This window comes from Pelobates fuscus, chromosome 3 (assembly GCF_036172605.1).
Source record: "Pelobates fuscus isolate aPelFus1 chromosome 3, aPelFus1.pri, whole genome shotgun sequence".
NCBI classification, from domain to species: domain Eukaryota; kingdom Metazoa; phylum Chordata; class Amphibia; order Anura; family Pelobatidae; genus Pelobates; species Pelobates fuscus.
In genome coordinates, this window is record NC_086319.1 from 68,825,605 (window position 1) to 68,852,417 (window position 26,813).

The window sequence follows — 26,813 nt, forward strand, 5'->3', positions numbered from 1 at the left end:
CAACTTGCCCACATGCAATGCCGCCAACAAATTTCTTCCGTTGTCACAAACCACTTTGCCGATCTCCAGTTGGTGCAGAGTCAGCCACTGATCCATCTGTGCGTTCAGGGTGGACAGGAGTGCTGCTTTCAGACAAGTCAACCCCAAGACGGCAGTGTAGGTGATATACCTGCCCTGACCATGCTTTGCAGACCAGGTATCAGTGGTCAGATGGACCATTGCCCCAACACTGTGTGCCAGACATGCGATTACTTCCTTTTGCACAATCGAGTACAGGTTGGGGATTGCCTTTTGTGCAAAGAAATTTCGTCCGGGTACCTTCCACTGCGGTGTCCCAATAGCTACAAATTTTTTGAACGCCTCAGACTCCACCAGCTTGTATGGTAAAAGCTGGCGGGCTAAGAGTTCAGTCAAGCCAGCTGTCAGACTCCGGGCAAGGGGGTGACTTTGTGACATTGGCTTCTTACGCTCAAACATGTCCTTGACAGACACCTGACTGTGGGCAGATGAGCAGGAACTGCTCAAGGCGAGAGACGGAGGGGCAGATGGTTGAGAGGGGGCAAGGAGGACAGCAGTGGTTAACGTGGCTGAAGATGCTGGACCAGGAGGAGGATGGCGGCTTTGAGTTTGTGTGCTGCTTGTACTCATGTGTTGATCCCATAGGCGTTTGTGATGTGCGATCATGTGCCTTTGCAAAGCAGTTGTACCTAGGTGGGTGTTGGACTTCCCACGACGTTTCTTTTGGCACAGGTTGCAAATGGCATCGCTGTTGTCAGAGGCAGACACACAACAAAAATGCCACACTGCTGAGCTCTGCAATGACGGCATTCTGGTGGTGGCAACAGCATGCGTTGATTGGCGTGCTATCTGGCTGACCCCGGGTGCCGATGCATGCTGTCTGACTGTGCCACTAGCTCCTTGCGACGACCTCCCCCTGCTTCCAACTCGTCTCCTCCTCCTCTCTGTCTCCCCATCTGAACTTTCCCCCTGTTCTTCTTCTCTTCTAGCGGGCACCCACGTGACATCCACGGACGCATCGTCATCATCAACCGCTTCACTTGTATCTGACAACTCAGCAAAGGAAGCAGCAGCGGGTACAACATCATCATCATCACACCGTACGTGTGTAATGCTGCCTGACTGAGACATATCCCTGTTATCTACATCCTCTGGCAATAATGGTTGCGCATCACTCATTTCTTCCAACTGATGTGTAAATAACTCCTCTGACAGATCAAGTGAAGCGGCTGTGGTGCTAGTGTTGGTGGTGGCGGCAGGCGGGTGAGTGGTAACTTGAGAGGTGCCCGAAGCTAAGCTGGAGGAGGATGGTGTGTCAAGGTTCCGAGCGGAAGTTGTAGAAGATTGGGTGTTCTGTGTTAGCCAGTCAACTATGTCCTCAGAACTTTTCAAGTTCAGGGTACGTGGCCTCTGAACACTGGGCATTATTCTAGGGCCAAAGGGAATCACAGCACCACGACCACGACGGCCCCTGCGGGGTGGCCTGCCTCTGCCTGTCATTTTCTTTTCGATTAGTGGTACTATGCGTGCAAGCTACTGTGACAACAGATATGAGTGGCACTGGTGTGACACTGTGCCCTGGCAGGCCCTGAAAAGCACACTCGTGAAGGAAACTGACTGCTATTATATTACAGTCCAAAAAGTTTTTTTTTCGTTAAATGCAAGCTATTGTGACACCAGATATGAGTCGTGGCACTGGGCAAGTGGCACAGTATATGCTGTGAGCCTGACACACAGGTTGGCAGGCAGGCAACTGCAATTACATTACACAGAGAAAAAAACAAAGCAGACTGATGTTCTAGCCCTAAAAAGGGCTTTTTGGGGTGCTGTCCTTACAGCAGAGATCAGATGAGTCCTTCAGGACTGTAGGGGACACTGAATACACTGGCCTAGCTATCAATTTCCCTATTAAATTAGCAGCAGCTACACTGTCCCTACTCTCACTAAGAATGCAGCTTCACAATGAATGTAAAATGGATGCTGTCCAGGAGGTGGGAGGGTCTGGGAGGGAGGGTCTGCTGCTGATTGGCTGGAATGTGTCTGCTGACTGTGAGGTACAGGGTCAAAGTTTACTCAATGATGACGAATAGGGGGCGGACCGAACAGCGCATGTGTTCGCCGTCCGTGGCGAACGCGAACAAGCGATGTTCGCCAGGAACTATTCGCCAGTTCAGGACATCACTAACTGTGATCTCTCAATACCCAAAGCCTGGTTCTTCTGTTGTACACAGAGTATTTCTTAGTTACATTAAAAGCATAATTATTCACAAAAATGTTGTTAGAATGATCTTAGCAGCAAAAGCTGGTTAGACCACTTGCCAGGGCATTGCTAAATTAAGTTAAAATTGCTAAACTTCTGTTCGCGAATTAAGTTTTTAAATGAACACATTAAAAATAAATATACTTATTTTGCTTCTTTTATTATTTTGGATTTGGCCCTCCCTACTCCTTTAGTTAAAATGGATAATTGTAGGAATTATAGCCACTCCTTTTTATTGAATTGGTTATAGTGCCTGGAGTCCCTGGAACTATCCCACAATTAAGTGTTAATAAACCATTTTAAATAAAGGTTCCTGGCCACCCATAGCGCAGCCCTTACTGGAGGTATGACTAATCCAGAGATTGCACACTTCCTTCTGGTCCGCCCATTGCTTCTCAGGCTAACTCTTTCTCATAAGCACAAGCAGCACTGAGGGGATGGTCTGCTGGCGACTCTCATTTAGCATTAAAACATTAAAATGGATTAATGTTGAATGGAAGGACGGCACTTAGGCACTCCAGACTCTATAACCACTTCAATGAGATGAAGCGATTGCAGTACCTACAGTGACCATACCATGAAATTTAATAAACTTTCCATCACTGAGACAGCCTCCTTGACCCATCCTGATCAGCCCTCGCTGAGATCATCATAATTGATGATCTCCAGTAGCATGACCAGCAATCGCAGCGCTCCACCAATGCTTCTCTATAGGACTTACTGCTTTCTGCTCAGAATTCTATTTCAAGTCAGTGAGGCAGGACACTTTCCCATGTCTCTGATTGACAGCTAGGAAATTTAACTTAAAAAAAAAGTAATTTCTATTGAAGTCTGCACTTATATAAAATAAGACAGAACAAACCTCAAGTTAACTCCTAAAGCAAGCTGAAGTTATACTCTATAGCAATACAGAATGTCATATGTATGGCAATGAGAATTTGTGGAATATAATGTAGAGATGGAGACCTCCACCTTGTCCGGTGAGATACAGAATACAAGTATTTACTTTGACCCTTGTTTATTATTTAATTTAATTAATGAAAGCCCCAAATGTTCACTGAATTTTTATGGGCATATTGGTCAGACATGCACCTGACTTTATTTATCAGAAAATGAATGTTTAGAAGGAAAAACATGAGAAAATTGCATAAATTAAAATATTTTCAACATACCGGTATATATTGTTAGGGGATAGCTTTAGGGACTAAAGCCTCATTTTGGGGCTCTTTAATCCAGATGTCCTGAGGTAGCAGGACACTTGCACTGTATATAATTGAGCTGATCAAAAGAGCACGGCAGGACAAAACAGGGAGATATATGAGATGAGGAGAGAGTCACAAAGTGATTTTATAGGAATGGAGGAGAAAGAGAGAGTGATCCAATACATCTTAGAGGAGATGGGGAGAGAGACACAAGATTTGTGAGGAAGTTGAGGGAAAAAGGCACAGGGTGGGTTAGGGAAAATTGGGAAACAGACAAATGGACTTCAAAGGAAATGGGAAAGGAGACACAAGGGGCTTTAGGAGAGGCTAAGGGACAGTAAAACAGAGAAAAACAAGTTGAGCAAAAGGATATGATGGATAGAGGACTGTAGACGTGAAAGGGTTGGTACTGACGATAGCAGATTTTGCTTTGGTTTGAAGAAACAGTACGTTTTGAAACTTCGAAAAGCCCCTGGTTTTCAAAATTTAGAAACTTATCGATTTTGAAATATTAACAAGCAGAGCTTCATACCGACAGCAAAACAATATAAAAGCTTAAATGAAAGAAAGTATACAAAATATCAGTAGTTTCAAGAATGTTCGGGATATAGAAATTCACATTCCAAGCGATTATCCATTTTAAAAAATATTGATTGATTTCACTTACCTTGTCAGGTCGTATACACCGGATAACCAACAATTTCTGAAAACCAGTAAGTATATCTTCCCATGGCTCTGGAAGTTCTACCTCATTAGGGAGGGAGGAATCGTATATCTTTTTCCATTCAATAATCTTTATTGACCAAAAAAATAAATAAATGGAAACAAAAAGATATAATTACCAGTCAAGAATGCCACAAAATCGACATATTCATTGTACAATACATTTCTCATATATGTGTTGGGGCTCCCAAGGATCCAAGTAACAATGAACACTATGAAGGGGCTTTTCAAGGTTAATCTACTTAAATGAAGGCGTGTAGGAATGTTACATGTCAAGTGTTAGGCATTACAAATGTTATATCAATTGCATATACCAGGGGTAGGCAACCTTCGGGTCTACAGATGTTTTGGACTACATCTCCCATAATGCTTTTACAGCCATATTGCTGGCAAAGCATCAAGGGAGATGTAGTCCACAACATCTGTAGAGCCGAAGGTTGCCTACCCCTGGCATATACTATGTGATAATTCCTCTGCTCCAAGTAAACATCTTAACCCCTTTTAACCATCTTCTGATACTTATTATTTAATAATATTTAATGATAAATGTAATACCTCCAACATTTATGAATTAACATGTACCAGGCAAACACAGAAATATATATTGCAAACCTACTTTCCACAATAGCACAGTGGGTTGTTGGGAACTCTCATTTAGCAATAACACATTAAAACAATTTAACACTGAATGGAAGGACTGTTCCAATACTCCAGACACCATAAGCACTTGAATGCGATGAAACAGTTACATTGCCTAAAGTGTCCCTTTAAGTAACTTGTAATGCTTTGCAAAGCAATTTCAAGTTTACTGTTTACGTTTACTTATATTGCATTCTACTATGTTGTCAAATCATAAAAAAAGTCAATAAAGTAATTGATTATATTGAATTACTAATGTAGCTTTACAGTTTTTTATTCATTTGCTTGATTTATCATGTTCATGTTCCATAGAGCTAATACGAAGAAACATTGTGAAGTACAATAAAATGTAAAATTACATGTTCCCAGTTTTCGTTTTCAAAATATAAACATAAAACCTATTATACGGTCATCAGGATTATTGAAAGCAAACTAACACAGAAAGCAATTGTATGAAGAAAAGAAAATGATAGAGCTAATTTGTGTTTTGAATAGTCTATGTTTAATCAGCTTCCCTAAAAATAAATTCCCAAGTAGATAATAGATAGGAATTCTATATTCAGAAGGGCATACTGTGGGTTCTAACTCACACAGCCTTCAATTTTACAGCGCAGTGTGTTTAGTTTAGAAATTCTTATCCCCAGCTCACTTAATTGAACTTTAATCACAAACAATGGACTGCTGCAGTCTCTAACAGGCAATTAACAGAGCAGAAGATTAGAAATTCCACATTAAACACACTAGCATGAAAAGTGCTGGTAATTCAAAGTGAATTTCAAATGTAACACCAACATAGTCAAAATAAAAACAGACCTGATTTTGAGATTTGTTGTAAATCTGCTATTTTTACTTATATTTTGAAATTTACATTGAATTCCCAGCAGTTTTCACTTTAGTGAATAACTCTGTTAGTGTGCAATAAAGGAAGCTAAATATATACAGGTTATTCATTACAGTGATAATAAAAAGTGGATTTCAAGTTTAAGGTCAACATTCCTGAGCTGAAAAACATCTCTAAGTCGGCTATGCTTTTAGTGCCGCTATACTGATCTTAAATTTGAAATCCACTTTTTCCAGATATAAAACCATTTTTGAATGGCAGAATTTCATGCATGTGGTGGTTCTAAGTCAGCTATCCTTCCAGGGCAGTTACTCTGGCTTTACATGTGAGATTCTCACTTTAGTAAGTAACTCTGGCAATATAAATATTATGTGTAGATTTTGCAGTACATCAATAGGTGCATTTTCACGTTTTCCCGCCATTGGGTTTACAGATTTATTAAGAAAAAGTAGCCACTAGAAGGAGAAAGAGGTGGAGCAGCAAAAATATCGATATTTTATATATTTCTACATATATGATATGTGACGAGACCAACCTCGCCACATTGCATTGGAGGAGCCTGGTTGCCCGCCTGCTGCCTTTGGATTATGGACCGGCAGCTAAAGGGTTAATTTTACTGTGCAGAAGGATTTATTTCTCCCTTTCTGCACAGCTGTTCGGTAGATTATATCTACCGGTAGATTATATCTACCGAACAAACAGCCTGTTTGCAACCTCTCCAGAGCCGTGGGAAGCCGGCTGGCGCTGTTAATTGGCCACCCAGAAGCTGGAGTGTGCTGCCAATTTACCTCCCTGAAGCTGCGGTTAACCGCAGCTTAATTGCTTATTACTGGGTTGCTATTACTAGGTGGCGGTGTTCTGGAGCTCCCCGGGCAGCCAGCGCTTTTCTGCCCTGGTTCTAATTCGTATGGATTTGGTGAATGCATGGAAATTCAGTATTTTGTGTTGGAGGAATGTTTTAACCCAGATAGCCATGCCATGAAGCATATTAGTGGAATTAAAGACTTTGGCTCCATGGCAATTAAACTGTATTTGTGTGGTTTGAGTGCCATTCACCTAATAATGTGCACTCAGACCTGAGCTATCTGGGGATATGTTACATGTCTGTGTTTTATGTATAAAATGTGTCTTTATGTATTTTAAAGTGATAGTCTGTCTTTGTGTCCCCACGTGTGTAATGGAGTTTTGCCTTTGTCCTGGGAGATAATTGAATTACTTCTCCAGGGCAGAGGGGAGGAAGCCAGGATGCATTGTGGGGATGTTTTACTGCTGTATGTCTGTAATTGGTACTTGTCTGTCCATTGTTACAGTCTTCCATCTGGTCCCCTAGGGGAGTGTCCACCAGGTGGGAGACCTGCATAAATACAGGGGCAGGTAGCCCTCAATAAACAGACCACTGCTTGACCCTCAACACGGAGCCTTGTCTCGTTCTTGGGGGAATTCACTGTATGCTGATAGGGACTGACTGCCAGGAGTGTAAGCCGCTTGGGAGCTTTTCCTGTTCGTCTGCTAGCAGCAATTTGTGAGGTTCCAGTTCGGGAGTTTGAAGTGCTACCTTATTCCCTTGTATGCAGTTCGGGAGTTTGGTGTATTCACCCATATCCAATTCGTGAGTTTTGGTGATTTTACAGTAGCTGTGCCTGTTTGAAAAAGGGGATTATCGCCTAAACGGATTTTAACCCCTTGTCTGCTGAAACGGTCCGTTACATGATATATGAATAAAATCAACATTTAGTGGATGTACCCTAGCCATCATTCATATTTTCCCCATTAGTCATCTCTTTTTTTGGGGGGTTCACTGGGTGGAACTCATAATCATGAATTAATTGAACATGCTCTTTCATTGTACGAGTTGTTTGTTTCGTGATTACTCTGTATGGCGGTTTGGAAAGCGGGAATTTGGGTGATTACCAGATTGGCCGAAGTTCGGATGAATTGCAGTTCATAACGAAACAAATCTCCAAGTCTACTTTTAACTCACTGTCATGGGAGTTTTACTCCCCCCCCCCCCCCATCTCTTCCTATTGAAACCCTATCTGTCCCAAAGCTCAGTGCTCAGATGTCTTATGAGCTCTCAAAGTATTACAAGTCCTTATTGCCTAGAGTTTTTGCTTACCCAGGTATTGACCCTCTGCCTGTTTGACTCTGAACCTATGCCACCTGGACTGGCCTCACTCCTGCCTGACCTTTCTTTTAGCTATCCCTACCTGTTTGATGCATTAGGAATTCAGAGACTTTTTGCCCCTTAAAGTGTCAGTTCTCTCTGCTATCTCCTGCATATTGAGGCCATTCACCGCAAATAGTAACACTCACTATATTAAATAACCCTGATAGAGTTATTTTTCAGGAAGTGAGTAGGAAGGCTGTACAACTGTGCGAGCACTGTGTGCTTAATACCATGTAATGTTTCTTAAAATCAAACACAATAACGTTACAGCAGTAGTAAATCCACCAAGCACCAACAACAACAGACTATATACTATAACATTAAAAAGCTAGAAGCCATTGATCAGTGCAGTAATCACAATATTTACACAAATCACTTTAGTTTAAAATTCTGTATACAACATGTCAGACCCTTTTATGCAAACACCTGTTTGATAGTGATTTCTGCAGCTTAAATGTAGCTATTTAATTTGTATGCTGATTTTAACAAGTTAGAAAAGGCAAAGTTCTGTACATTTGAAGTGTCCTTTAAAAACCAGCAACAATCCCTAAATTGTATTATTGATCCAACCTGGTCCCTATTTAAGTATCATTAACGTATTCCTCCTGTTTGGCATCTCATGTGATTCGTGCTAGAACACCTCTGTTAATTTGTAATTTACGTAGCTCTTCAGGCTATTAAATGCCAATTGATTTTGCAATTAATATGATGAACTCTATTTGTGCCAACAATTTTCTCCTAAAGTTCAAAGTAGTGAATTCTCATGACTAACGCAGGCATTTTATATGCCAATGTTGTAAAACTAGTACATGTTTTAACATACTGGAAGGGGGGCAGGGGATTTAAAAAAGTATTCAGAAAAGTGTCTTTTATTTCTGGTCGAATTATAATTATTGAATTATTATAAAAATGGCCTAAAAAAGAGTTGGCTTTTCTCTGCTTAAATTCTGCCATTTTTCTCAAGTAGCCTTTTCAGAAAAGACCAACCAATTTTGAGCGGTAGAAAAAAAGAAAAGTGAAACAGATTATTTTTCAGGTGAAAAAAATTGTGACGTAAAGATAAAAAAAATCTGTTGCATTTCCCCAAAAATTGTGAACATACAGAAATGACTATAAGGGCATGAAAGAAGAGGCAGCCAAAAAAATCTCAGATTTAATAAAGTGTGCCAAAACCACCAAGAAAATGGTTAAAAAAAGGCACAAAACTGTCTGCGACACTAGTACATCTCCCATTGTATAAAATTCTAATATAAAATGTAATAATAATGTTTGCATAGCATAATAGTCCATATGCACGCACACAGAAAACTAAACTGCAATTGCATCATCAATATATGCAGATTTCTATTTTATTTCTTTAACACGGGAAGAGATTCATTAAAATGAGACACTTTCAGATATATGGACAGATTAGCTTCTATGGATGCTTCCAAAAGAGTTTACTAATTAACCAATTGTGCAATTAGTATGAAGGATATACATCTGACTTAGTGTTGTTTAAGAAGTTCTTTAAGGATAACAAAATGACTATTTGTTCAAGAAATTAGCCTTGAAATCTCAGTTACGTCCGTAAAACATGTTTTGCCTTAAAATATCTTGACGACTTTGCCCATGCATACTAAAAGTTCAGATGGGTTTACCAGGAAATTGTTGCACTTATATTGCACTGATTTTTTAATTTCTAATTAGGCTGTATTGCGTACGGAGAGTTCTGTGTTATGTTTGAACATCATCTGGGAACATTGATGGAAGAAAGCGTACACCAAATCTATCTGAACATAACCAATTGTCCCCTAAGGTTTAAGCCATTACACAAGATACAAGAGGTTGGCCGAGGCAACAGAAGAGTCAAGCAGCAGCATTATCAGGATAGTCCAAAGGTCAGTCAGGCAGCAGAGACATGGAAATGAAGGGAATAATAAGATTTGGAGCAGGCAGAAATCAAGCAAAGGTCAGGGAAGGAGTCAGGTCATCGTGTCAGAATAATAAGATCGTGCTCAAGTCAAAATCTGAGGTCAGAAGTTCAGAACACGAGCCAAGTCACAAAAGGAAAATGTGAAAGAAATGCTCACAGTCAGGAACCGCAAAATCCCAACAAATAAAGCATGGTCGGTGTTCAGCAGTTATAAATAAATGATTTTAATGACATTTGATTTCTTTATGCTCAACGTGGTAAGCGTAATACCGATATTTTTAGTCACATGGGAATTGTTTAAGGAACTAGACAGAACTTGCCATTGCAGATAAATACTTTAGGTAGATGTCTAGAAACACCCTTTAAAGACACCAGAGCCAGAGTTACCATTTTTAGTTTAGATATGTTAGATGGCAAGCAAATGGAATTAATCTATGCATAGTATGTATGGTATAGATGGAGAGTGGAGGCTACTTAGACTTATGGTAAAGCCTGAGGTTGAGAAAAGGCAAAGCTTTTCCATCAAGTTTTGTCCAATCCCAGTAGCTGACACAAATGACTGCTTAGGGAATTAAGGCATGGTCTTGATCATTGCAACATGAGATCTATGAAGGCTCCCGTGGTCTTGTAAGAGACTCCATAGACCTAAGTGTTATACTCCTGCACATGCATGAGACTAGAGTATTGACTTGGGCTCCTGGAAGATCAAGCACCAGGATCTATGAGGGAGAACTCCAGGTAAGTAAACCAACCTTCCACAAGGACCCCACAGCCATTAGACTCTAAGTCAAAATATGCAGAGATCCCCTTTAATGAAATATATTTTTTAATGCATTTTTCAAACAAGAAATCCAAACTTCTGTAGTGTAACACCAACCTCCCTAAGGAGAATGTGGTGGGGGAGCAGGGTAAGTGCCTAACATATTCCCTTTAAGTTACTCACTCTGCCCATGCAGATGCCTCATAATGAGTGTCTTGAAAAGCATGTTAGTTCTAGAAGTGTTTCATAAAACAGACTGAGCATTAATTTAAGTAAATAGCATATTTATTTTCCATATTTAAAACAAGGTCACAATCTATCATAGTTGGGTATTCTTGACGTAGTGGTGGGTACTGCATATTACAACTGCATGATATCACAGAGCCTCTTTACTTATCTCTTGAGATAGCACTTTAAGTAGCATAGAAAGATTTGAAAGTGTACTGTGTGTATACTAATTTATATACCGGGTTATTTACTAAATAATAATAATAACAAAATATTTAACCAGGAAAGATACATTCAGATTACTCTGGTTTTCAAGTACATCCTAGGGATGTTACCTTAGCCCAACATCCAGGGGTTGTGTGAGAATTCAAAGTGAATTTCAAATTTAAAACCAGAGTAGCTGAACTAAAAGCATAGTTGACTTAGAGAATTTTACCATGTTTGGCTACTTTGACCTTAAATATGAAATTTGCTTTGATTTCTAACTTTAGTGAATAACTATTTTAGTATATTCAGTATCAGAGCACGGTGGCATATACTTGTTATCGAAGAGTGCAGCAAATCTGTAAATTCTAGTGTAATGTACAGATATTAAATATGTACAATCTCAGAATAATATTTCTATAATGTTTTCTGTGTAAATGTATTGTGGTACATTGATAAAATTACAATAGTACAAGAATACTATCATATACAGCCAGTTGTTTTATTGTCAACAAGGAAGAGCTAAGATAAATTCTATCGCTAAGCCAACAGAGGGCGGCATTTAGCTGAGTTACAAGTATTTCACATGAAAACTTTTTGATGAGTGACGTTTATTCCTACAATCAAAAACTTTGAGTCTAAATAAGTCTACGCTAGAAATCAAAAACTTTAGAAAATAACTGTCTGCAGGTTTTATTTCCTTGTCATTATAATATTTAACAAAGATAATATTGGTGTTCTCGTGTATTATTATTTTATTATTGTTATAATCATTATCTTACACTAAGCTTGCTAAAATGATATTCGGTGAAATAAAAGAAAAACAAATCCCATAACAATATAAAAAGAGATACCATTATTAGCTAAATCTATTAAAAATGCTATTGACTTTTCTGGTTTTATTTCAATGTGTAATGTATACTATTTGGATAAAATAATGTATGCCATTAAAAAAAAACAAAAAAATATCTATTCATATCTTACATAAAGCCTGCATTACATTTTTCTATTGAGATATTGATGTCACAAATCTTAAAGTATGGCAGAAGTATTGTAGGACATCAATATGTGGTCCAAACAGCACACGCATATGACTCATTGCCTGTATATTTATTTTCTTACATATAATGTAATTTTGACCGACTAGCGATCACTGATTAGAACTTTAACAAGCAGGCAGTTATGGGAAATGTAGTGATATGGCATGCAGGGGTGCCAAAGTGGTCTAATAAAAATATCAGTAGCGATGGAGGATGAGGCATATACGCTATATTAGAGTGGAATATCTTATTGAATACACAAATAAAGGAACTTGTTAAAGTTCTGATCACATGATCGCTATTTGGCCTGATCACATGCCAGAGTGAGAAACGACATATCCCTTGGTGCGTTAGCCGTTTTCTCATACCGAACATAGGTTTATTTTTATTTTATTCAGCTCTCTATGCACCTGTTTGTCTAAAGAGGAAGCTATTTAGACAATATTTTGGACTGATTGGCTTAGTTTTTTTTTTTATATATTCCAGACGGAATTCTAACGCCATTTTGTTATAGTTCGTATTGGGGTTACTGTTACATTTTTTTTTTACAAATTAATGTTATACTAAAATGAATGCACTATACCAATATACACATGAATTGCATGCGTGCTGCATATCTTTCAATGCTTATTTCACTGCTATTGCATACAACTTATAGCCATTATTGTGTCTTACAATCACAAGAAATGTAAATGAATCCTTATACTTCTTTTATCCAGTTTCTATACATGCTCCACCATTGGGTCCTGTTTGATTTTTGTCTTACATATTCATCAACTGGAAGCACAACCCCCAACCATCTGAAACTTGAAACAAAAACTGTGCTACCTTGCAAAACAAAGTATGTACAATATGATAAACAGACATTATGTAAAATCATAAAGGAAATAAAATAATTTTCTGTTATGTATACGGTAACTGCAGACTTGAGACAAAAATAATTTAGCCCTTAGCCATTGTCTTGTATTATGTTCAGAACAAAAAAGACAGCACCTTAGGAGTCCCAAGAAGATAAAGGACCTTCAGAAGGTGGTGATGTGGTGGTGGCACCCAGCTTGGAGAGAAAATTCTTCCCACTCTTAAAGTGGATCACTGATAGGTTAAACCATTGTTGTGCAGCTCACCAGATTAATTGAATATCTTCACTGCAGGGTAAATAGGGGGGGGGGGGGGGGGTGTTGATGAAAAAGGTTTATTTTTGAGATTCCAAATTCCAAATTGTTTGGATACCCACTCTAGAGTGTTGCCATTATGCAACTTTTGTCCATTAGCCTGCATTAAATTTTTCCCCAGAAGGAGAAAGTGATTTTTTTTTTGTCTACGAATGGGTGAAAGCAATTGAGTTGTTCATATTTTAGCAGTTAAATTGTTTGCGTATGGGCAAGATTTAACCACTACACTTTGGGGTCCAGTTACTAAACTGAGAATTGTGTGTAACTGACAATAGAATAAAAAGTTTTAATTCAAAATAGCTGAATGGGGAATCATGGGTGATGGGGCACTCCTTTTTTGGTGGTGTTTGGTAGCACTTTCCCTAGCAGTAGGGGATACTTGATCCATGTTTGATCACCAGTAAGTGGTAAGGTTTATAGCCACCTGCCTCAATCATAGATTGGAGCTTGTTTGAACATTAACTTCTTAATTTTCAAGTATCCCCTTGCAATAACTGTAGAGCACTGTGGAATATGTTAGTGCTATATGAATGCTCATAATAATAAAAGAGTTGGGTTTTCACCATAATATAGGTACTCTGTCAGTCAATGCAGAGTTCTTTAAAAATGATTACATCTGTTATTCTACGTTTACATCAGATCTTTGATGATAAAACTCATCACCTGTATGATGAATGTTCCTTCATTACACTGGTCACATTGCCAGTGTACATTAACACTCACTGGTATATTTGTTGCAAATATTGTGTGGCTACTATAATGTGTGGACTAAGTTTCAGCTTTTCAGGGTTTTTCCAGATCAGTTGAGTGAGGGATACTGTAAGCACCAGAATCACTTTGTCTAATTGAAGTGGATTTGGTGCAGAGCTGCTGCACTTGCAGATTTGTTAATGATAACGGTGCTATTTCTGAGAAAGAGCGCTGTTTGTATTCTGCAGTTTCCATGCCTAATAGGGCTTCCGGATAGATTAAATGATTGAATCCATTTGATGTCCAGCATCTACTTGCAAAGTATTCTGATGATTTACTTTGTGTGCATCCAGTGCCTCTATAAATGAACACTTATACTCCTTGCTTCTCTACCAGAAACATCTGAGTGTACATGGAGCTTGATGATCACAATAAAAGCAATGGACTGCATTGAGGAGATTGTCCTAGATCTGGATAACAATGTAAATGGTACTCTTTTAATGTTTTTTTTTTACATTTACAAAATCGGGTTACTGTAATCTAAAGCAGTAGAGAACATATCTAATATCTTGCTATCTATCTATCTATCTATCTATCTATCTATCTATCTATCTATCTACTTTAAAATAAAGCCTTTTATGTAATATACATCTTTGCCTAACTCATCCCCTAAATGTATTGAATGCATCCAGAGGCATAACTAGAAACCATGGGGCTCCGGTGCGAAAGTTGCCCTGGGCCCCCCCATACGTCTACCCACCGCTGTCCCCCCATAAGTCTATACTCCCACTGCCATATGTGTCGCCCCCGCCACCCCCTATACACTATCCTCCCCATCCATATGTTCCCCCCCGCCACCCCGCCATATCTCTTTCCTCCCCCTCCCTTATGTTTCCTCCCCACACATGCAGACAAACAGATACACTTGCAGACACGCACATAGACACACACACATATACAGAGACACACACACACACACACATACAATCCCGGTTGTACCGCGGTAATTCAACCAGTAAATGCATCACATATCACTGAGGTGCGATGTATTTAATGTATTTAATGTACAATGTTGATATACTGACGTCATTGCAGGGCAAACCTCCTGTGTGATGCCAACATGCTGGGTTTGTTGCCAGCATATTGGAGTCTGAATGGAGTAACGTCAGTCACTCCATTCCTATACTCCCTAGCTAGTGCTAGCAGCATTGGCTAGGGAGTTTCCATAGCAATTGCAGTACATGCGCTGCAGCTGTTATGGGTGTAAAGCACAAGTACCACTTCTGAGAGGTCTTTTCTGCTCTCCCTTGTCAATCAATGCTTTGTGTATACCAAATAATTGACTTACATGGAGGAGAAAATAATACATGTTGTGAAACTAAGTAGCCAGGGGCATTGCTAAGTGTCAAAAAGGCCAGGGACTTTCTTAAGCCCAAGAGTTAATTGTATATCCCCTCCCACATACATTGACTTAAGCCCTTCCTCAACCACCCTAAACTATGCCCTACCTTCATTGCTAAATACAATGTGTTCTATAAATCACCAAATCTATGATTAAATGTAGAATGTTACATGAACCTGTATTAACCCCAAACCTTGCTGTATTAACCCTTCGCCACACTGCCTTAAAACCCTAAATCCACCTTAAAAGCCCTACGCTGTGCTCTATAATTAACTTTAATTATAGTGCATTAAAGTGGCACTGTAACAAATAATGCCATTTGAGATGTTATTTCTCTCTCAGTATTACAGGGGACCTGGAGCTTATAAAAACATGGTTCCAAAATTACACCTAGGGCTTTCCACTTGAGGCTTCAGCAACCACCCAACAACACCCATGGAGGGGGCACAAATATTGGCAGAACTTGATTTAGAACAAGCTGGCATAACTGTTGGCTTGCATTTGGCTTCACTTGGGCATGCCTTTACCATCACTGGTGGCCATGTGAGAAGGAGCTGCCTATTACCGCATGTAAGGTTGCAAAGAAGTCACTTAACTATTATGTGATTGCCTCATCAAGATAAACATCCATTATAATGTCTGAATTTGGATTAGTATTCATGAAATATGTCCTCCTTGGCAGAGAACAGGTACAGTTTTCCTCGGTGGTCAACATAGGAGGAAGTGGATAGTGGCTCTAATGGCACAAGTCCCTTACAGTGTTCTGCTTTATGATATTTTATCCCAGAATGCTACTTCAGTAAGTCCCAACATGAAAAAAAATGATAGAGGTCTGTGCCAATCAATTCACATTTTTTGACAAATCTAGTTGAAAATCCTAGTCCGTATACGAGTTACAGGGTGCAGTGGTGTCCCTCTCGTTCTCTTGCAAATGCCAACACTAACTAATGCAGGATTTTGAAAAGCCACACATTTTTTTTTAAAAAGCCTCACATTTTTAAAAGCCACACATATATCCAGCAGAGACTATTCTTCATACAAAAAAAGCTCAATAGGAAGTAAGGAGCAGAACCAATATTAAAAAAAAAATAAAAAAAAAGTATCTTTTTTATTTCATTGTGATGTGATGGGAAATAAATATATTTTGTGCTTCTGCAGCAGCAAAGAATAGCATTTTGATGAGCATACATCAGTGAACCCAAATCAATTATATACAGAGAGAGAAATATATCTATTTAACCACATTAGGTGGCAGGGAAATTCTACAGGGAAAGTTATCTTGTTTGTGTTTTGCAAAAGTGGGACATCTAAGCTGGCGCAGACACTGTTAGCAGACAATGGGGGTGGAAGTGAGTGCAAACATATCTCAATGTGTAGAGCAACAGAAACAGGATACCGCATAATGTGTCTCTATTTAATATTTCCCTTTCAGTGGAAGCGCACTGGGAATATCACTGCATATTTTAAAATAAAGAAAGAACATTTAATGGCACAATTATCTTAAAATCATATTGTAGCCTTATTTTTCTGTCCTTATGCTAAGTATTTATGCAAAATTTTATGTATTTGCAAACAGTTTGCATGGCAGATTGATTTGTCCCCCTTTGTAGTAATTTTGTGTTTACTGAAAGCGTTCATTAAAAAATTATAAGCTGAATTGATAAGTGGCAGTTTTAAGAAACGCATATTGAAAAATTAAACCAAATATTAATTTATCGACAAGACAAAAACTGTAGTAAGACAACTTAAAGGACCACTATAGTGCCAGGAAAACAAACTTGTTTTCCTGGCTCTATAGGGTCTTTGGGTCCCCCCCCCCCCCCCCCCCCCCCCACCCTCAGGGTCCCACTCCTGCTGGGCTGAAGGGGGAGGAAGGGGTTAAACTCTTACCTTTCTCCAGCGCCGGGCTCCCTCGGCACTGGGGACTCTCCTCTGTCTTCTGACGTTTCTCTGAAACTGCTATGTTTACAGCTGCAGGGTTAACCCTAGATGGACCTGGCACCCAGACCACTTCATTGAGCTGAAGTGGTCTCAGTGCCTATAGTGGTCCTTTAACAAAAACATTTAAAAGAAAGCCTGCTGTAGTGGTTATGGTGTCATCCCAGAGTAATTTCTCAAATCACTTTAGAACGGATTGACAAATTATCTGAGCCCCTGTAAGACAGTAGTGAATCTTTTCTACTCCTGCAGAAAAAGTCAGATATCTTCATTTATCTAAGGATGTCTGATGCTGGACCAAACTCATTGGTTGAGAGCGCACAGCTGACGCTAACAGTCAATAAGCAAGGCCCTGCAGGGCCCTGCTAAGCTCAGTGGTGCTTGCTGCATTCTCCTGCAAGTAATCAGGAGGAAGGGCTATGGTCATGGTTGCCTTGCGGAGACCCCGAGAAGTTTTTAAACTGTTCTAAAACAGTTTCACAAATTGCTCTTTGAGGTTGCCAGGAAACTCTGGACAACTTTGTTAATGTCGTAGTGGTTTATTGTGAAAAACTGACAAGTTAATTGTATATTTTAAGCAACATTTATCAACGCTGTGTTCTTCCTATTTAGAATAACCCAATTTTTTAAACAAATAAGTATATGCATCAAATGTAAGTTCATGCTGGCACAACCTGGCACCTGATGCAAATTCTCAATGAATTATGGGAACAAGTTGTCTACATCTGTGATTACCTGGAAGTGGTGCATTTCTACTTGTCTCCAATGTATATCTCACTTTACCAACACTTCGTGGACTCAGTAAAAAAAACAACTCTCACCAACAAATAAAACAATTCCTCTTGAAACTATGCAGATGTAAATGTAACAGTATAACAAAGATATAATAATATATCTCTGAAAAGGTCAAGGCTTTCATTTTATTTGTTATATACAGTTTAGGATATAGCATTTTCCAGCCATGTAATCAATACCAGGTGTCAATAATTCTATTCATCTCAACAACGCCAATGCTAAAAATGCATTTAGATTTGTTAAAATAGATGCCCATGTATTCGACAGCCATCATGAAAGGTTACACATAGGTTTAGAAATGATCTAATTTTTTTTATTGTTTATTTTTTTTATTTTTTGTTTGTTTATTTTTATTGCTACAAAAAGACAAACAATGAAAAACAATAAAAAAAATTTAATAAAAAAAAGACAAAAAAAAAAACTGATAGGCATTCACTCTAGACCACAAACAGACATTAAGGCTTATTCAGTATACCCACAAACACCCCAAATATTAACAGAGAGATCAATAGGGCAGAAAAAAACTTCAACAACAGTGTAGGCACTTAAAGTTGTATAGTTCCTTCAGTGCTGGCAACTATTCCTACCCCACAAAACCAAATATCTAGCTATATAGAAGGCTTGGAAGCGTGGCTTCAAGCCATACCTCTAAGCCCTCTGTGTATGAGAGCCTGGAATTGTACTTCCTGGCTCTCATACCATAACATACCATCATGTCACGCGCATGCGTAGTGCCTTTGCGGGTGGCCATAGAGAATCACTGAGCACAAAGATTCTCTATGAAGGAATTGTAAGCACATTTTGGCAAGTGCCAAGCATGCACCTGTGTATGCACCTGCTTATGTGCCTGCTTTCCATTGAGAAGCATTGAATGTCTAATAATTACACAGTAATAAAACTCAGAGGTCTATAGGTCACAGATTACAACTGTATAAAGTAAGTGCGTGCTGTATTAGTAATTATGATACTAAAAATAATATATTGGAAATATCCATCCAAACAGATAAGAACTAACCACATCCTTACAAATAAGCATCCAACACCTGGGCATTGAAAATGTAGAGTGTATGAAAATATCTATGTACATGGACTGTAGTTGAAGGCAGAAGCATGGACAGGATTCATTGTTATGTCACCATATATAAGCTGGGGATAGGAGAGTGATTCATTTGTATTCCCTAAACTAGATCTGGGACAAGACAAATCCTAACTACATCCATGGACGTAGTGGTAGAATTTGTAGAAAAATGTTTTTAACGAGTCAGAGGACTGCAATCAAATCTTGTCAATCTCATGTAGACATTTGCGAACATCAAGTTGTAAGGCCACCTTCCAACTTTGATACCCCTGTTTAAAGATTTACTGTCCTTCTAGACATTTGCATCAAAAACCAAGTACAATCACCAAAAATGACCAAGCCGCATCAATCCAACCACAGACAGCTGGTCAATGTTCCCATATTGATGCACCTTTACCATTTAAGTTGAGGTAATTTCAACACAGAGTCACTTTCACAATGTCACAGTAGTGTAATTCTGTCTCTAAACTAATTTAAATGATGTGATCTGGAATTATCACATCTTTTATGGGTTTTGGTGTTGGCGCCCACACAAATGTGGTGTGTGTGCCTAAGTCTATGTAACCTCCTTTCAGCTTCAGCTCAAAGCCTTTGTGGTTTCACAGCCCTGAAGCACATTATTGTCGATTAGTGATGTCGTGAACACAAAATTTTCGTTTCGCGAACGGCGGACGCGAACTTCCGCAAACGTTCGCGAACCGGCGAACCGCCATAGACTTCAATGGGTAGGCTAATTTTAAAACCCACAGGGACTCTTTCTGGCCACAATAGTGATGGAAAAGTTGTTTCAAGGGGACTAACACCAGGGCTGTGGCATGCCGGAGGGGGAACCATGGCAAAACTCCCATGGAAAATGACACAGTTGATGCAGAGTCTGGTTTTAATCCATAAAGGGCATAAATCACCTAACATTCCTAAATTACAATGGATATGGATTGACACCTGACATATGACATATTGACACCTTGACAAATGGATTGACACCTGTCCTCAGAGACCCTGATACACACTGACACAGAGCAGAATAGGGACTGTTCCCCCTACATAGGGTCACTTGTCAGATATGGATTGACACATGTCCTCAGGGACCCTGATACACACTGTCACAGAGCAGAATAGGGACTGTTCCTCCTACATAGGGTCACTTGGCAGATATGGATTGACACCTGTCCTCAGAGACCCTGATACACACTGACACAGAGCAGAATAGGGACTGTTCCCCCTACATAGGGTCACTTGTCAGATATGGATTGACACATGTCCTCAGGGACCCTGATACACACTGTCACAGAGCAGAATAGGGACTGTTCCTCCTACATAGGGTCACTTGGCAGATATGGATTGACACCTGTCCTCAGAGACCCTGATACACACTGACACAGAGCAGAATAGGGACTGTTCCCCCTACATAGGGTCACTTGGCAGATATAGATTGACACCTATCCTAATGATCCCTGCTACACACTGACACAGAGCAGAATAGGGACTGTTCCCCCTACATAGGGTCACTTGGCAGATATGGATTGACACCTATCCTAATGATCCCTGATACACACTGACACAGAGCAGAATAGGGACTGTTCCCCCTACATAGGGTCACTTGGCAGATATGGATTGACACCTGTCCTCAGAGACCCTGATACACACTGACACAGAGCAGAATAGGGACTGTTCCCCCTACATAGGGTCACTTGGCAGATATGAATTGACACCTGTCCTCAGAGACCCTGATACACACTGACACAGAGCAGAATAGGGACTGTTCCCCCTACATAGGGTCACTTGGCAGATATGGATTGACACCTATCCTAATGATCCCTGATACACACTGACACAGAGCAGAATAGGGACTGTTCCCCCTACAAAGGGTCACTTGGCAGATATGGATTGACACCTATCCTAATGATCCCTGATACACACTGACACAGAGCAGAATAGGGACTGTTCCCCTACATAGGGTCACTTGGCAGATATGGATTGACACCTATCCTAATGATCCCTGATACACACTGACACAGAGCAGAATAGGTACTGTTCCTCCTATATAGGGTCACTTGGCAGATATGGATTGACACCTGTCCTCAGAGACCCTGATACACACTGACACAGAGCAGAATATGGACTGCCCCCCCTACATAGGGTCACTTGGCAGATATGGATTGACACCTATCCTAATGATCCCTGATACACACTGACACAGAGCAGAATAGGGACTGTTCCCCCTACATAGGGTCACTTGGCAGATATGGATTGACACCTATCCTAATGATCCCTGATACACACTGACACAGAGCAGAATAGGGACTGTTCCCCCTACATAGGGTTACTTGGCAGATATGGATTGACACCTGTCCTCAGGGACCCTGATACACACTGACACAGAGCAGAATAGGGACTGTTCCTCCTACATAGGGTCACCATTTTTAGCCCAAGGCAGCTCATCTCATCAGGCCTTTTTTAGTCGAATGTATCGCCCACTGTCAGTCCCTTAGGGATCCATCCCTCATTCATCTTAATAAAGGTGAGGTAATCTAGACTTTTTTGACCTAGGCGACTTCTCTTCTCAGTGACAATACCTCCTGCTGCACTGAAGGTCCTTTCTGACAGGACACTTGAAGCGGGGCAGGCCAGAAGTTCTATATCAAATTGGGATAGCTCAGGCCACAGGTCAAGCCTGCACACCCAGTAGTCAAGGGGTTCATCGCTCCTCAGAGTGTCGATATCTGCAGTTAAGGCGAGGTAGTCTGCTACCTGTCGGTCGAGTCGTTCTCTGAGGGTGGATCCCGAAGGGCTGTGGCGATGCGTAGGACTTAAAAAGCTCTGCATGTCCTCCATCAACAACACCTCTTTAAAGCATCCTGTCCTTGCCGGCGTGGTCGTGGGAGGGGGAGGATGACTTTCACCTCTTCCCCTGTTAGATTCCCATTGTGCTGTGACATCACCCTTATACGCTGTGTAAAGCATACTTTTTAATTTATTTTGCAAATGCTGCATCCTTTCCGACTTGTTGTAATTTGGTAACATTTCTGCCACTTTCTGCTTATACCGGGTGTCTAGTAGCGTGGACACCCAGTACAGGTCGTTCTCCTTCAGCCTTTTTATACGAGGGTCCCTCAACAGGCACAACAGCATGAAAGACCCCATTTGCACAAGGTTGGATGCCGAGCTACTCATTTCCCATTCCTCCTCCTCAGTGATCTCAATGAAGGTATGTTCTTCCCCCTAGCCACGTACAACACCCCGGGTACCAGATAGGTAACAACGAGCACCCTGGGATGCCTGTGGTGGGTGGTCTTCCTCCTCCTCCTCAAAGCCACATTCCTCCTCTGACTCCTCTTCCTCACAATCCTCTTCCAGTGTTGCCGCAGGTCCAGCAAGCGATGCTGATAAGGCTGTTTCTGGTGGTGATGGTGACCACAACTCTTCCCCTTCCTCTTCACGCTCATCTACGGCCTGATCCAGCACTTTTCGCAGGGCACGCTCCAGGAAGAAAACAAATGGTATGATGTCGCTGATGGTGCCTTCGGTGCAACTGACTAGGTTTGTCACCTCCTCAAAAGGACGCATGAGCCTCCAGTAACGTGGCAAAAAAATTCCCAGCTCCCCAGAGGCTGTCCTAGCACCCCGGTCATACAAATATTCATTAACAGATTTTTCTTGTTGGAGCAGGCGGTCGAACATTAGGAGTGTTGAATTCCAACGTGTCAGGCTGTCGCAAATCAAGCGCCTCACTGGCATGTTTTTTCGCCGCTGGATATCTGCAAAGTGCGCCATGGCTGTGTAGGAACGCCTGAAATGGCCACACACCTTCCTGGCCTGCTTCAGGATGTCCTGTAAGCCTGTGTACTTATGCACAAAGCGTTGTACGATTAGATTACACACATGTGCCATGCACTGCATATGTGTCAACTTGCCCAACTTCAATGCCGCCAACAAATTTGTTCCATTGTCACAAACTACTTTGCCGATATCCAGTTGCTGCGGAGTCAGCCACTTTTCCACCTGTGCGTTCAGGGCGGACAGGAGTGCTTGTCCGGTGTGACTCTCTGCTTTCAAGCAAGTCAAACCCAAGACGGCGTGACACTGCCGTATCCGGGATGTGGAATAGTACCTGGGGAGCTGGGGGGGTGCCGTTGATGTGGAGCAAGACGCAGCAGCAGAAGAGGACTCAGCTGAGGAGGTTATGGAAGAGGATGGAGTAGGAGGAGTAGAGGAGGTGGCAGCAGGCCTGCCTGCAAGTCGTGGCGGTGTCACCAACTCCTCTGCAGAGCCACGCATTCCATGCTTGGCAGCCGTCAGCAGGTTTACCCAATGCGCAGTGTAGGTGATATACCTGCCCTGACCATGCTTTGCAGACCAGGTATCAGTGGTCAGATGGACCCTTGCCCCAACACTGTGTGCCAGACATGCCATTACTTCCTTTTGCACAATCGAGTACCGGGTACCTTCCACTGCGGTATCCCAATAGCCACAAATTTTTTGAACGCCTCAGACTCCACCAGCTTGTATGGTAAAAGCTGGCGGGCTAATAGTTCAGACAAGCCAGCTGTCAGACACTGGGCAAGGGGGTGACTTTCTGACATTGGCTTCTTACGCTCAAACATGTCCTTGACAGACACCTGACTGTGGGCAGATGAGCGGGAACTGCTCAAGGTGAGAGACGGAGTGGCGGATGGTTGAGAGGGGGCAAGGAGGACAGCAGTGGTTGACGTGGCTGAAGATGCTGGACCAGGAGGAGGATGGCGGCTTTGAGTTTGTGTGCTGCTTGTACTCATGTGTTGATCCCATAGGCGTTTGTGATGTGCGATCATGTGCCTACGCAAAGCAGTTGTACCTAGGTGGGTGTTGGACTTCCCACGACTCAGTTTCTTTTGGCACAGGTTGCAAATGGCCTCGCTGTTGTCAGAGGTAGACACACAAAAAAATGCCACACTGCTGAGCTCTGCAATGACGGCATTCTGGTGCTGGACACAGCATGCGTTGATTGGCGTGCTGTCTGTCTGACCCCGGGTGCCGATGCATGCTGTCTGACTGTGCCACTAGCTCCTTGCGACGACCTCCCCCTGCTTCCAACTCGTCTCCTCCTCCTCTCTGTCTCCCCATCTGAACTTTCGCCCTGTTCTTCTTGCCGAGCGGGCACCCACGTGACATCCATGGACGCATCGTCATCATCAACCGCTTCACTTGTATCTGACAACTCAGCAAAGGAAGCAGCAGCGGGTACAACATCATCATCATCACACCGTACGTCCATGTGTGTAATGCTGCCTGCCTGAGACATATCCCTGTTATCTACATCCTCTGGCAATAATGGTTGCGCATCACTCATTTCTTCAAACGGATGTGTAAATAACTCCTCTGACATACCAAGTAAAACGGCTGTGGTGCTAGTGTTGGTGGTGGCGGCAGGCGGGTGAGTGGTATATTGAGAGGTGCCCGAAGCTAAGCTGGAGGAGGATGGTGCGTCAAGGTTCCGAGCGGAAGCTGTAGAAGATTGGGTGTCCTGTGTTAGCCAGTCAACTATGTCCTCAGAACTTTTCAAGTTCAGGGTACGTGGCCTCTGAAAACTGGGCATTCTAGGGCAAAAGGGAATCACAGCACCACGACCACGATGGCCCCTGCGGGGTGGCCTGCCTCTGCCTGTCATTTTTTGGGGGATTAGTGGTACTATGCGTGCAAGCTACTGTGAGACCAGATATGAGTGGCAATGTGCACTGGCAGAGGTTGGCAGAGTACACGCTGTAGGCCTGACACCCGCTTGAAGGACACTGACTGCTATTAGCTTACAGTGAAAAACTTTTTTTCTTTTTAAAGGCACGCTATTGTGACACCAGATATGAGTGGCAAAGTACACTGGCAGAGGTTGGCAGAGTACATGCTGAAGGCCTGACACACCCGCTTGAAGGACACTGACTGCTATTAGCTTACAGTGAAAAACTTTTTTCTTTTTAAAGGCACGCTATTGTGACACCAGATATGAGTGGCAAAGTGCACTTGCAGAGGTTGGCAGAGTACACGCTGAAGGCCTGACACCCAGACGCTTGCAGACAACTAACTGCTATTAGCTTACAGTGAAAACATTTTTTTGTTTTTAAATGCAAGCTTAAGCTATTGTGAAACCAGATGTGAGTGGTGGCACTGGGCAAGTGGGCACAGTATCCACTGTGAGCCTGACACAGAAGCTGGCAGGCAGACAACTGCAATTACATTACACAGAAAAAAAGCAGACTGATGTTCTAGCCCTAAAAAGGGCTTTTTGGGGTGCTGTCCTTAAAGCAGAGATCAGATGAGTCCTTCAGGACTGTAGTGGACACTGAATACCCTAGCCTAGCTATCAATTTCCCTATCAAATGAGCAGCAGCTACACTTTCCCTCCTCTATCTAAGAATGCAGCTTCAGAATGAATCTAAAATGGATGCTGTACAGGAGGTGGGAGGGTCTGGAAGGGAGGGTCTGCTGCTAATTTGCTGGAACGTGTCTGCTGACCGTGAGGCACAGGGTCAAAGTTTACTCAATGATGACGAATAGGGGGCAGATCGAACCGCGCATGTGTTCGCCCGTCGTGGCGAACGCGAACATGCTATGTTCGCCAGGAACTATTCGCCAGCGAACAGTTCGGTACATCACTATTCTCGATAAGTCTTGTTGTTCATGTGTACCAGACCCAGCTACATCTCTTACTTCAAATTGTCCTGTTCAGTTTTCCTGTGTACCAGACACAGCTATTCCCCTTTGCTTTTTCAAGCTGTTAGGGCCCAAAATGGTGGAAATTAGTGAGATAAAATGAGAAAGTAGTGAGTAGAAAGTAGAAAAATGAAAGGAGAGACACTGAATAATAAGGGAGAGCTAAAATGCATTTGATGCTGGGAAAGATTGAAGGCACACGAAGAAGTTGACGACAGAGACGGAGATGGATAGATGAGGTCACTGAAGCCACGAACATGAAGTTGTTGGAGCGCAGAGGGGCAGTGACTGACAGATGTACCCGGCGTGCTATGGTCCATATGGTCACGGAGAGTCGGACACGACTGAACGACTAAACATGCACACACAAAATGCTTTTAAATGCTATAAATTAATGATGTGTGGTATAAGGGAAGGGGGATTATAAAATTGAGTGAGGGGCTAGAGGAATATTGAATGAAACGGAGAAATTGAGTAAATGGGGAGAGAAGAGGACCGAAAAGTAAGAGTAGGGGATTATGATTGAATGTGTTTTTGATAATATGAAGTAGGAATAAAATGAGGGCGCAGATTACACGTGTGCCTGGCCAAACCACCTCTGCCTAAAAATAAAATAAAAAAATTCAGGATGGATGCATTTTGGTTGTTCAGCTAAGCCAAAGTTAATTAATAAAAATATTTGGGAAAACATATCAGACAAACCAAAAGATTGCAAAAATTTTCCAATGAGTGTACTGCTAAATTATGTAAATTATGTAAAATAAATCAATAGCTAGAATAGTGTAATCTAATACTTACAAGTATTTGAACAAATAAATACAGTCATCATTAACACACATTTACTGCATAAATTAATATTTAGCTCAAAGTGCAGTCTTTGGACTACAATAAAATAAAAAATGTATCAGAGATTGTGTTAAAACCGGTGAATTGGGATGAGTTGCCCACAAAGTAAAAAAAAATGATCACACTGGAAAAGTTTAAATATTTAGTGTAAATTTGGCTACTTATTTGTCAAGTGACTAGTGACCACAACTCACTGTTAAGTGAATACCCC

General features: G+C 41.4%; 1 protein-coding gene across 1 annotated transcript in view; it reads right to left on the reverse strand.

The window, feature by feature from the left end:
- Positions 1 to 26,813, reverse strand: part of LOC134601623 (dynein axonemal heavy chain 3-like) — an 875,684-nt gene that overhangs the window by 57,753 nt on the left and 791,118 nt on the right. Inside the window, exon 67 of the mRNA XM_063446141.1 lies at positions 4,148 to 4,273. Within this exon, the coding sequence (XP_063302211.1) occupies positions 4,148 to 4,273 (126 nt within the window). The remainder of the gene's footprint in view (positions 1 to 4,147; positions 4,274 to 26,813) is intronic.